The sequence below is a fragment of the Eurypyga helias genome, unplaced genomic scaffold (genome assembly GCF_000690775.1).
Source record: "Eurypyga helias isolate BGI_N326 unplaced genomic scaffold, ASM69077v1 scaffold33251, whole genome shotgun sequence".
Classification (NCBI taxonomy): Eukaryota; Metazoa; Chordata; class Aves; order Eurypygiformes; family Eurypygidae; genus Eurypyga; species Eurypyga helias.
Window position 1 is genome coordinate 2,603 of NW_010232022.1, and position 13,054 is coordinate 15,656.

The window sequence follows — 13,054 nt, forward strand, 5'->3', positions numbered from 1 at the left end:
AACCAACCCCCCACATTCCTGCCCGGTCACAGCAGCCGTCCCCGGTTCTGCTCTGACGTGAAACAGGGTGCCCCTCTCCAGCCCGCTGCCTACAACGCCCTCATTCCCCCCTCCTGGTTTCCCCGCAAGCCAGCAGTCGGGAGACACCTTCAAACCAGTCTTAAGTGGCCTGAGCACACACAGGCTTTTCTAAACACCTCTCACTTCGGGAGCCACACCGGAGATCTGGGACGGCTTACTCGCGCTCCTAAAGCGGTGAAGGAGTGCCTGCAACTGGAGACGAGCCCCACCAGACAAAGCAGCTGCTCAAAAGGTACAGCTCCAGCACATTATACTGAGTGACCGACCCCTCTGCTCCGTTCGCTCCCGTTAGCCATGAGCAAGGGGTCCCACAGCGAAGGGCAGGCTCCAGCCCCCTCCCCTTGTCTGGGGGCAGCCAGACTAGTCAGAACCCTGACAAGAGTGGACACATCAGAGGGCTTAACACAGACAGACAGACGCTGCGCTGGAGACAGAGCCAGGGAGGTAAGGCTTCAGTGACCAGAAAAAGCTGATGAGTAGCTTTACAATCAGGAATCGGAGATAACAGAAATAAGATAATTACTACAGAGCTGGTTGCAAGGACAGACTTTTTTCACCATCTTCCCTGAAGCACAAAGAGAGAGTAATTTGTTAAAGAGAAAACAGTGAGAAATGTTTAGTATCAGCAAACAGTACAAGAAGCTTGGTGAGAAACAGAGGACACAGCACAGCAGGGCTCTCGGAGTCCCCACGGGGACGTTCTGGGAAAACCCAAGGACTGGTCTGACAATTTAACCAGGTGCACGTTCGGGAAGGGGCCCAGCCTCCTGCTCCCCTTTATTCTCCACGGTTCCCAAACCGAAGGGGAGGATGTCAGGAGACACTGCTGTCACAACCGGCTGTTAGCGCAACAGGAAAAGCAAGTACACCTTCCGCTTTGGTCAGGGCACAGGAAGCGTTTTGCAGCTACCAAAGTTTGACTGGTTTACAGCACCGATAGGTCAACTGCTTTTAGCTTGTCACCCTGTTTTCTCAGGCCCATGGAATAGCTCAGCCCTTCCCTGCCAGGCTGTACCACTGTTTCTCCAGCTGCACAGTTAAAAGCATCGGTTACTGCACTGTTTCCTCAACACCGCCAATTCTAACCCAGCGTCTTCTCCGTTGTCACTCTCCTCAACAGTGTTTCACGGACAAGACTCCGGGAAGCAAGCAACCTGCAGGAAGCCACGTGCCAAGCTGCGCCATGCCCAGTATTACCTGCTTTTACAGGACAGCTACAACACTCTTTTCCAAAGGAATCCAGTCCCACGAGCAAAGGATATACATGCTCAAGTACTCTTACGGCCAGACGATGCTCACTTTGCAGCAAGCCAAGGCAAGTAAGTGATACTCTCATCTATTCAGCTCATTGTCAACTCTAGACCCAGAATCGCTGTTCTTGATATTCCCTACCCCAAACCAGGACAGGCCAGACTAAGGAGGACTTCAGCTCTGGTAAGAATTTAACTTCTTCCGAGAGAAGAGCCACAAACCGTGAGGCTGCGGATGTCGTCAGTGCACATCCGCAAATCCACGTATCTCGCAAAACCACTTTAAGCTGCTCAGTTTGAAAAATTAAATACCATTAGTACTTATATCCCCAAATCCAATGAGCAGGACAGAGGTATCATTGCGAAACTGAGCAGCCAGGAAAAAAATTCCGCCTCCCTCCCTCTCTTGGAGGACGGAGCCAGTGGCATTGCAGCTGTCTCTGCAGAAGGCCAGATCCTGCACACACCTCTCCAGCCCAGCGAGGGCCAGCTGCAGCGAGACGGATGCTACACACGTGCGGTACCGTCATGCAGCACAGCCACCGAAGGTCTTAGTACACCAAGTCATTCCAGAGGGTGGGAAACAAATGTCGGACATGTCAAGGGTCCGGCCTGCAGAAGCAGCACTGGAGATGTTGCAGCACTCCCGATAAAAAGCACTGCACCAGCAGCCTCGGCTCAAGCGTATCACTACGTCAATCACATCAGAAGTTTGAGGGTCTCTTAAGTCCGGCCTCACGTCAGTACAAACTGAAGGATGTTGGGAGAGCTGCGAGGTAACTCGTGAGGGCTGACAGGATGCCTGGAGTTGTCCGTTTACCCACCTGCTATTGGTTGGGCACTTAGGGAATCTCCAATTCACAGCAAAGACTTCTAACCCTGGGCCCATCAGCAGGTTAAGGATCTTTTGAGTTTGCCTGAAGATACTCTCCAAGTACTTTTTGACCCCCCAGCGCTTCAACGAGCAGCGATCCGTGTGCCCATGAACACAAGCAGCAACGTCAGCTGCCGGCAGATGGCATCAACGCCCTGCCCCGTCACCAGCGCCGGCGTGAGGAGCACCCTGCGCAGCAAGCACACTGCTGCAGAGCGGCAACATATCCTCCCCATCGCTTAGAGCAGTGTCCAAAGGCATAATTTGGAAAAGAAATCTTCCTCGTTGTTCCAGCAGGAAGACTGCCTGCCCTCCGGGTCTCAGGCCAGCACATGTGCCGAGGCGTAATTACTAGGGGAGGCTGAAGGAAAACGCTCGTGCACCCCCAGCCTGGTAACCCTCCCCCCCAGTTTGTCTTGTCACTGACCAGCCACGAAAGAGCCAGCACAACCAGCTTAGCGAAAGTGAGCACGTGCTACTAGGGACTGAGCGACACCCGAGAACCCAAACTTCTAAAGATGCGCTAAGAGCAGCTCAGCGGAGCCATGGAATGGGATACAAGGTGGCAGATGAGAACGGGCTGCGTGAAACGGATCCAAGCAGCAGAAAACCAAAACCAAAGGAGACAAAACGAAAACCAGACAAGGAAGGAGTAAAGGTGTTACACACAAAGAGCCAAGCAGGGCGTACTCAGAAATCGGGTCCTCCTGCCACCAGGCTTGAACGTCACTCTCTCAGACGCACAGTTAAACTTCGCACAGCCTGTGAGAAAACAAAAAGGGGAAGAACAGAGGAAGGAGAGGAGAAGAGACAGAACACCACTACAAGATGTTAGCAACTGGAGGTTGGAAGGGTGAAATGCTTTAACACGACACACAAGAATAAGCCTCCAAGTGCGGACCGAAGAGTACGTAGACAACATACGGAGCGAGAAGACTCCCGCCAATACTTCCAGACATGAGGCCCAGTCTGCAGCGTGACTCTCCACTACGTAACCCAACAATAAGGCTACAGTCTGTAGGAAAGCCAAATCCTGGCGAAAGTGTCCAATTACAAAACGGTACTGCATGACTAGATATGGGGAGGTGATTCAAGGGGCTCCAAAATACCTGAAACAGCTCATTAAAACACACTATAGGAAATTCTTCCCCAAAAGTCTGTTTCCATCTCCTGGCTGCACTTAGCCAATTCCAGCAAAAACACGGATTGGAATTGATGTATTCTACCAGCCTGTGGCAAAACTTTTCAGAAATATGTTCAAGGGGGGAAAAAAATGGAACAGCTAAGTTCAGAGAAGTAAAGGAATCAAGCTGTGAGCCACCTAATGACTGGCAAGCAGAAAAGCCCTCCCTCTCAAATAAATCAGAGCAAGCTGTGTCTGAGACAGTATTTGGTAACATATTAACAACAAACAATCCACAACTTGAGTAACTTGGGTAAATGAGTATTATTCCTACCATCCCATCCTCCTACACTAACACTTCCTTCCAGGATAACTCTAACTCACAGATGCAGAACATGAGCCAATTTTACCTTTCCTTGTTAGAAATCCCATTGACAGCAACAGCCAAAGCAGTTTGGGAGTCTAAATGGACTCTGAGTCCTCAGAAATTCCCTACCATTTCAATTACCTGTGAACACTAAAGCTGCTCTGTGTGCCCCTTCCTTCCTCTCCCTTCTGATTTCCGACCCCCCTCCTCATCCTTTCAGCCCATTCCTTTCCCCCCAGGCGAGCAGAACCATGCTTGCCACCACCACCACACTCTCCTGTTCTCCTTGGCGCTCTCCTAACGCGGACAGGGCCGCGCGTTCTGTGTTCGTCGCTTCAACCACCTCCAGACATCTCACCTACGCGAGAAGGCAGGAACACAGCCGTATCGGCCTCCACGCATGGGCTGGAGGCCGCCAATTTACTTTCTGCTATGTATTAAAATAAAAATCAAGCGTCATCAGGCCGCTGGTTTGTTCACCGGTAACGGAGGCGCGAGACTCGACAGCCGTTCCGCTTGGGGTCTTACCTTGGCCTGGTGCGGAAAGGCTCGGTACCGAGAGGGCACCATCACTGGTAAAGGCAGAGTAGAGATTTTCGCTAGAAGGTGAAGGTTTGAGGGGCTGTAACAAATGGTTCTGCCCAGCCTCTGGCACGCTACCGGGAGGATGAAGAGTCTGCTGGGGGGGCAAGACTGATGGCGCGCTTTGAGCCGACAGATTGCCTAGAGGAAGGAAGGCAAAGAGACATTCAGCATTTCGGTTTCCCCCACAACGTTCTACAAGCTTCTGTCATGGTTCCAAAGGGACAGGAACAAAAAACAGAGGAAAAATTTGACTGGAACATTTCTTAGGGAGTGAGGTCACTGCCAAGTAACTCAAATGGTCGGTTGAACTACTACTAGTGATACAGAAAAAAATGCTCTAGTGGGTGGGGGAAAAAAGGGATATCCTCTGGAGAAGCATGACAATCCAGGCAAAAGATGGGGAGACAACCACTCTGGTTTCTGAGAAAGCAGAGAGGCTGGAAAAATTCTTCCCTCCTTGAAGTTTTAAGGCAACTCTGTGTTAGCTCAGTGTCACATGCTCCCCTATCACGTAACAAACCAGAAGTGAGCAGCCAGAGCGACTGGACACAGAAACTGGAGCATGACGTGGAATTACCAAAGTGGACGTGCAGGAAGCAGGAACAAATATTCCTGCTCCCAGTGCTGGCCCTCCAACACTGTTTACTCCACGCCACAGGGTTGGAGAGGCGTCTACAGTTACGCAGCGAGCAGCTGACATCCGCGTCATTCAAACAGTAAACAGAACTAGTTTTCTGAGTCCTGGTTAATATCAAAATGCTTTTAGTAAGAAAGCACGCCCTGACAATTGACACTTACTCAAATTTAAGTACAAAAAAATTGCAACTCCATTACAAAACTTTAAAACCCATCAAGCGTAGGGTTCTGAAGTTTAAGGACACTAGTAACACCCTGCTTAAGTGCTACTGAAGTAGAAAAAACAAAGGTGACTGAAGAAACCAGCCCCATTCTGCAAAACTAATTTCAGGAGGCAACAAGAACAGTTAATCTTAAACAAGTAAATCAACATTTTCCCCCCCATATTGTATATTTACACTTTTCAGCCCAGAGAGGAGGTTCCCCAACCCTCCTAGGCTACAGCCAGATGACTAACTTCTAAAAAACACAAATCACAACTTCAAAATTGCTCTTAAGGCACAACAGTATCTTTGAGTAGATTGCTAAAGTCTCAAGCAAGAAAACCAAACAGCAAAAGCGATCTAGTAATCCAGGCAGTGGAGGAACTGAGGGACACACAAGACAAGACAGAGACACAGACGTAGATTTAAGAGCAAGAGATGGTTCCTGGTCTGTTTTATCCACCCAAAACCTTGGAGAGTGCCTTACCTGATAGCTGAGGGCTCTTATTTCCCTGGGAGCTGCTACGACTGGACTTGCTGCCTTTTCCTTTAGTAGGACGTCTCCTCCTTCCAGAAAGAGGTGCAGCTGGGGGGATAATTACTGCAGGTGGTGCCTTTCCCAATTTCATGTAGAGTGACTCAATCTCCTGCTTCTGGCGACTCTGCAGCTCCTGGATCTCCTTAAGGTGCCTAACGAGTTACAAGAGAGTATGACTTAGAACAGCTACATACACATGCAATCCTTGCCCTCCAGTCCATCCCGGCCAGACTCTTTGGTCAAACTCCCACTAACAGTTAAGAAAGGAGGCAGTAAGTCTTTTCCACAAGCCACCGCTGATGGCACGTGGCAGAACTTGTCCTTGTCCACTGTGCTCTAACCCTGGCCAGAACTCCAACAAAAACATCCCAATATTGTAATGGCAAAACCAGGATAAACGTAAATACAAACAAGGTATGCTGGCTGTAGAAGATTAAATCATCCGGCATTAAAATGCTCCAAGAACAGCTAGATTACTCATTTTCTGAGAGATATGGCCTCAGAGACTGTTATGCCTCCATTTTTCCAGAGCAGTCACATACACAAAACTTAAAATTGCCAGCTGCCCTAGAAAAAGTTCAACTTTCTATACACACAGATTAGTAGATCACATGGCTTGATTTCTAAATTTTGTTTGGAGACCACAGGGATTCTTCAGAAAGAGGAAAATCATCCAAAATACAGAGCTGTGTGTCATTTTCAAACAAGACACCACTATTCCCACCAACTAATGGATTTCCATGATATGCAAAAGCTCCTATGCATCTGCAGCCTTAACAGTGCAGCAATCAATCCACACACAGACACATGCAACAAGACTACAGGTCAGAAAATAAAGCACAAACACATATACTTTAATTATTACCTATTATTTTCCCCAAGGAATCTTACTTCCCACATAAACACTGACAACGGGTCCTAAGACTCACCAACGGTTTAGCCTTTTAAAGTTTACTCTTTTGTTGTGAGAAGTAAATTCCAGATGAAATGAAGAGAAATTCATCTTAAGCCTCTGCTACACATTTCCTACACAAGCACACAAGGAAAAAAGCCTTACTTCTCCCGTAACCGACGGAGTTCCAATTTCAAGTCTTCATCTTCGATATCCGACTCATTGTCACTGCTCATGTAGGAAGAGTTGAATGAGTTGCTAAGGCTCTGAATGGGGAGGCTGATCTTTGACCCCAGGGGCTGGAGGGAGTCCGGACTCCCCGAGCCGTCATCCAAATCCTTAGCCATCCCGCTTAAGAAGGCAGCCTCCAGTTCAGAGGACGGACCATTCATGTGTGGGGACTGCCTTGATTCCAACTCTTTCTTCGGAGACGCAGCTGAAGAAGCAACTTGTTCCAAGTCCAGAGAGAGAGGAAGAGTCATTGGCTCTTTCTCTGCACAGGTGACCTCATCCTGAGTCTTTGACACCGAAAAGCGCCCCACTTGATCCATCGTTGTTGTTACCTGAAAGCGCCCGACCTTCGTAGGCTGAGCAACATCTACCGGTAATTGCAGCACAGGAACTGTCGGAGCAATGCTGTCTACCACATCCAAGGAAGAGTCGGCAACAGCCTCGCTTTTCCGACTGCCAGCCTGCTTTACCAGTGTACTCTCTGGGCTACTGCCAGAGAGAGATGAAGAATCAGTGGAGGTGGTTTCAAATTGCACCGGCTTAGTTTTGGGTTTGTCACCCTCTTTTAGCACATCATCCACTGCCACGGATACCTAGAATAGAAACACAATCACAAAGACTTTCCTTAGTCCCTCCTTAACGTGATGCTTTTGTTTACCTTACTAATGAGATGCATCTGAGAGGGGAAAATAACTCATTTCCTCGGTATGCCACAACCCAAGCTACTGCTTCCCTCCGAGTAACAGGCTGCCACACAAAACAGTACTTCCCAGCAACCTGGAGGATTAACTCCAAGAACCACAGCAGCTTCAGAGAGGACTTCCTGCACAAACAGGGCACCATCAGCCAAAAAGCAGCTAACAGCAAAGGCCAAGGCCAACAGTTACACAGCTAAGGCCCGGCACAACAAAATGCTGTATTCACAACTCCAGACCTGCACAGTCCAGTGCAGTCTCTGCCCGGAATGAAAACAGCATGGGCACAAAGCACTGCATTCCCAAGCTCCACATGGACATTTCCTTCCCACAGAAAGGCCATAGCAAGGCACACTGAGCTGGCAGCGTGCAGGAATTGCTCAGCAAAGATCCCATATCAACAGCCAAATCAGCTGAACATCTCCTACCTGAAACCGTCCCATCTTAAGAACACCAGCTCCTGCTGCCGGAGCCGTAGCACTGCTCTCTCCTCCACATGACGCTGGAGCTAAGGAAAAGGAGAAGGGGATTAAGAGAAAAGTGTGCAACAAATTATTTCAATGCCAACAATTTCTTTTTATCTACTTCAAACTCAGCTATCAGCTAGCTCCTAGCAGGCCTTTGGATTCATGATCTCCTCTTTTCAACTTGACCAGGCAGAATATCAAACTGCAATACTGAAGAGAAGCATTTGTTGATAAAGCTCTCCTGCACAGTGCATTTACTAAAAGCACACTTTTAGGTAGCAGTAAAAACAAAAAGCACGCTGATTTCAAACAGGGATGCGAAATAGCCAAAGAACCAAAAACAGAACTGATATTTACATTAATTTAATTCTATACCCCCACTGGCTGCCTAAATTCCACAAACGCTGGTGCCAATTTATTAAAAGTGCTAAGTTGAAGAAATGCTATAAACCTCGTTTACCCAAAGCAGTCTATCTGAAGCTTTCAGAGCTGGATTCTTTGGTGTCAGCTCCTAATTTCAGTGCTGTATGCACAGGCAGGATAAGGTTACAGAGCTGAGAAATAACGTTCTATTTTTAAATCAGTTCTATTGGACAGCTCGCTGTGTTTATTAAGCGCCTTCCCAGTTTGTTTACTTTCACCTTCTAAACCTTAGCAGGCAAAAACCAACTCATTTTCTAGCAGATAAATGAGTTCTACAGTACAGTTCACTAGTGACACACCAAAAAGGGAGTGTTTTATTTCCCTCGTGGTTTTACGGGCTTTGGAAGGTTCGTCACCGAACTTCAGAGACACATGCGAGTTAAATAATATTTACTATATAGTTCAGAAATAATCTTAGTACCACATTAACTGTTTCTTTTAAAAAAAGAAATATTTTCAGAAGGAAAAAAATTAGGGGAATACTGGCAGGAAAGTCTCAGACTATTCTGCAAGTTGTTGGGTCATCGTCGTCCCCAGCTACTGAACTCTTTTAGACTTCAAGGCCCTCGATCCTTCAGACTTCCACTGCTGATCACCCAGTCAACCTGCAGATGTTCTAAAGCAGGCAGAAGGGACACCAATTTCCCTAGTACTTTTCTTAAAATTTTAGTAGTAAAACCTTTGCTTCCATATTTAAACAGAAAGGGAACACTAAGGTTAGGAAGCGGTATCCCACACAGAGAACACAGCACGATGACGCAAAACGAGAACTCCTACTGCTGTTGCCAAGAACGTTAAGACAGAAAGCACTTCCTTCGCATCCGGACGCTGTACCTTAGCAGCATACTGGAGATTCTTTGCAAGTCTTCTTTTAGCATTTTGAACAACTTCAAATCCTAAATGAGTTACTATAATATGCGTATCTCACTCCCCTCTCCTGGCCTACAGTGGAAATTTTCAGTCTAGTTACTAAAAACTAATGCAATCCTTAAGTCACTGCCACTGTATGACCAACTGAAGCAGGCTACATCCTTTCAATCTGCCAGTCTGTTCAATTTTACATTTTATCTCCACGCTGAGAAACCATCTAAAGTCATCAAGGCTGTCTTACCATCCTTCAGAGACTGTGCTGCTGTGGACACCAACCCGGTAACGGTCGTAGATGCTGCTGCGGGCACAGACTACAGGTTCAAGGGAGAAAACGAAGCAAAATTGAATTAAAAGAATGAGCAGCTTGATAGAATGCCAACAAACCCACCATACTGTGTATTACATCAGCTTTTACTTCCACCAGGGTCGAAGTACGACCCAGGACAAGACGAATGCAAGGGTTTAACCTCCACAGCGAGCAACGGCAGCAAGAGATTGTGCACACCTTACAGCCCCGAGGCTGTCAGCAGAACATCCCCTTTTGCTCTGCAGAAGGAATGCACAAGTAGCCACTCGGAGATCACAATGTCAGTCAGTACCCTCATTCGGTAGCTAAGTTCTTCATTACAGTCTTTTAAAATTTCAGATCCCCACTTTAAACATCCCTCCCAAACTAAAACTGGCACATCACGTACTGATGTTTAGTGTTCTTTCCCCTTATTCCACAGTCACTTCCCCTTCTGGTTTGGTGATGTTAATGACATCACCACAAAAAGCTGGATTAAGAACTAATAACAAAATCAGCCTCCAGAAATATGGAATCTATTGCAACGTACAGATTTCTCCTATTTTGGTTGACTCAGTCCCACAAACTAGAAGATGACTCTTCATTTTTACTTTTAAAAATCTAAAGACTGGTGCAGTGATATCAAAGCCAGCGACCCAGGAGCATGACCTCGAGAAAACACCCAGACTACGAACTGCCAACAACGCAAACGTACACAGGCAGGAGAGGATGTCACTGGAACGGTCTCTGGACTAAGGGTTCTCCTCAGCTTAGCATCCAGATCTTCCAGTGGCTGCTGGGACTGATGAGAAAGGAAAGAGTAAACAGCTGTCCCAGCTCAGGGGAACTACATCACATTTGAGAAACAACAGCCATATTTAATAGTGAAGTTTAAAGCAGTCAGTACAGCTTACAGGTTTCTATCGTGTTCCCTTCCTACACGCTTACATTTAACACATACAACACAGTAATAGTGGAAGCCACTGAAGCAACATATTTGGTAAAAAAACAAGCCACACACAGAAAAGAAACATTAACTGGAACTTCTGATTTTCTTTAAGTTAGCATGAAGTTTGCACTCCCACTCTTAAGAACTGATCAAAGATGCTATAAGGCCTCTAAGTTCTGCATATTTCAGTTGGAAGATAACGGAGGCAATCTGTATGATGGTTTATTTAAAATCCTGAAATAAGAAATTCAATTGGGGAGGGACGGGGTGGGGGGCACGAGGGAATCACAGAAACATTGTTTCAAAAGGAAGCATGGGTAAAGCAGCATGGAAGATAACAAAAAAAACACACACCACAAAACCAACACACAAGTTCCCTCAAAGAAGGTTCCTGGATGGATTGACTTGAGGAAGAGGAAGGGAGAGGGACAGTCTCTCTCAAGTAGGCTTATTACTTAGATTTCACTGTTTGAGCTGCTTCAAACTTGGCCAATTAAACTGGGGAGGGGACTAGAAGAATTACCTAAAAATATCTTAAAAGATAAGAAAAGTTTGGATTCACTCAAAATTAGATAGAGCCGTATCTCTAAGATATATATGGAAGAACAAAGTGTTGGCTGTCACTAAGTTGCAGTTCTGACCCTATGGAGTAGAAATTTCCATCCCAACTTCAGCATCATTAACCTTTCCAAGTCTTCCCTATTAAAAAGCTGTATCTTTCTTTAGAACCAAAACTGAGATCATGGCAACATAAAAACATTAACCTTCATTTTCTGGGAAGTGGAAGGCAGAGATACACAACAGCCTAAAGATGCTTCCAACACGTTGCCAGGATCACATTCTTCCCGAACTGTGGATTTCAAAACACAACCAAAACACGTGTCCGAAAGATAAACCCTGTATCGATTTCGTGCAAATTAAAAAAGCGTGCACCAGAAGATGCAGACTTGTGATGTCATTCAGAAACCCAAACCCCTATGCAGACAAGTGAGCTCATTTAATTCCGTAATAATGTAAAATAGAGGGGACATTTTGCCTGAATTACTATCTAGTTCTCAGCACTTAGGCTCACAAGAAGGTATTTGCTTCAAGTGAATAACGAGCTGAGATACGAGGAAATCTTTATTTCCTGATCATTCTGATGAAGCAAAGGTATCTAAATACACTTTAAAAAGCAATTAAGGAATAAACAGAGTAGGTATTTAAGGCTAAGGAACAAACTGTCCAAAACTGGTCTTGAGGTGACGCACACTTTGTCTGCAAATTAGGAGTCTGGTACTAAGGAAAGAAAAAAATAGTTGTGCCACAAACTACGCCAGAAGCGGAGGGCAGGCAAGCCTATCCGCTTTCAGACAAGCCAGTAATTTTCCAGATAGCAGCAAATGCTCTCAGCAGTCAATTAGATTTGATCCAGTCGATCTCCCTCAATTCTGTCTGACTCCTCGACAGGCTTCAGAGTTCAAATGAGAAGCGAAATGAGGTAAGCTGTTTGCGAAGGACACGCAGCAAGGGATCTATATTTGTGCCTTTTCCATACCACAAATCCTGCCAGAAATACGACAAACAGGAAGCAGCCTTTTGCAGCAGTACAGTGGCTTGAGTCACCGAAGTGGCTACAAATGCTTTGAGTTTGGGGGAAAAATATTACTGATGTACTCAGTCCCAAGCAGTGACAGTAAAAAGGACTATGACCACAGCGTGACTCATTTTAACCAGCTGCCTCCAGATCCATTTGCTACCCTTGCTCATGGTAAGGGCGCAGATAAGGATAATCACCAAACTGTTGTCGCCTCCTCTTCAGCAAGACAAAACCACGCCTCAAAAAGAACTGGCTGAAAGGCATAAACCAGCCTCTGCCTCCAGAAGCCAGAGGGGAAAAAAGTGTGTTGCTTGCTGACGCTACCACCTTACAGCCCTACATAAGTCAACCAGCTTGTTGCTCAGTTCGGAGGCAGAAGACACCCATTCCCTGATTACTCACGGGGCAGGAATATGGCCCTTACTCAACCTGCTAGACAGAAGCTGCGTGAAACCAAACCACCAGCACTCCTTTCCATGACAGGTTTCAAGAACATGACATTCCCTTTCATATTCTTACATAAAGAACACAGATTTCTGCCTTTGCACGCTGAATAACAGTTTCCGAGTAGTAGACTGATTCTCATTGCTTACAGAAGATTTAAACGTGCTTTAATTAAAAAGAAGAGACAACCAAGCAGTAAAGGCCATCCGCAATGACTCCTTGATTAAGGATTTGCATTTGCTCCATCAGAGGAAGGTGGTAGAGCAGGCACAGACAGACGAGATGCCAGCTTTTGGCACACTATAACTTCGGCCCACTAGGCTGTTTCCATTCCACCTTCCAGGACATGCTCTATGCAAACTAGACTAAGAGACTCTTAAGAGATCACAAAATAACGACATTTATAGAGAGAACTAGAAAAACTGCTGAATAAAGACAGAGCTTCTGCAGAGAGCACTGGAGGGAAAAAGCTGGAAAACTTAAAAAGGAACTATTAATGCCATAATCACCACAGACCCTCAGGGGTCAGCATGGGAACCGGCACTGTTCAACATCTTTGTC

At 46.4% G+C, this 13,054-nt stretch overlaps 1 protein-coding gene across 1 annotated transcript in view; it reads right to left on the reverse strand.

Moving 5' to 3' along the window:
* The window catches only part of LOC104516831 (serine/threonine-protein kinase WNK1-like), a gene marked incomplete at both ends in the record, with an annotated part of 10,561 nt that extends 2,578 nt beyond the window's left edge, over positions 1-7,983 (reverse strand). Inside the window, 4 exons of the mRNA XM_010161286.1 lie at positions 4,224-4,418; positions 5,607-5,809; positions 6,715-7,373; positions 7,904-7,983. Of these exons, the coding sequence (XP_010159588.1) occupies positions 4,224-4,418; positions 5,607-5,809; positions 6,715-7,373; positions 7,904-7,983 (1,137 nt within the window). The remainder of the gene's footprint in view (positions 1-4,223; positions 4,419-5,606; positions 5,810-6,714; positions 7,374-7,903) is intronic.
* Between the last annotated feature and the right edge of the window lie 5,071 nt (positions 7,984-13,054).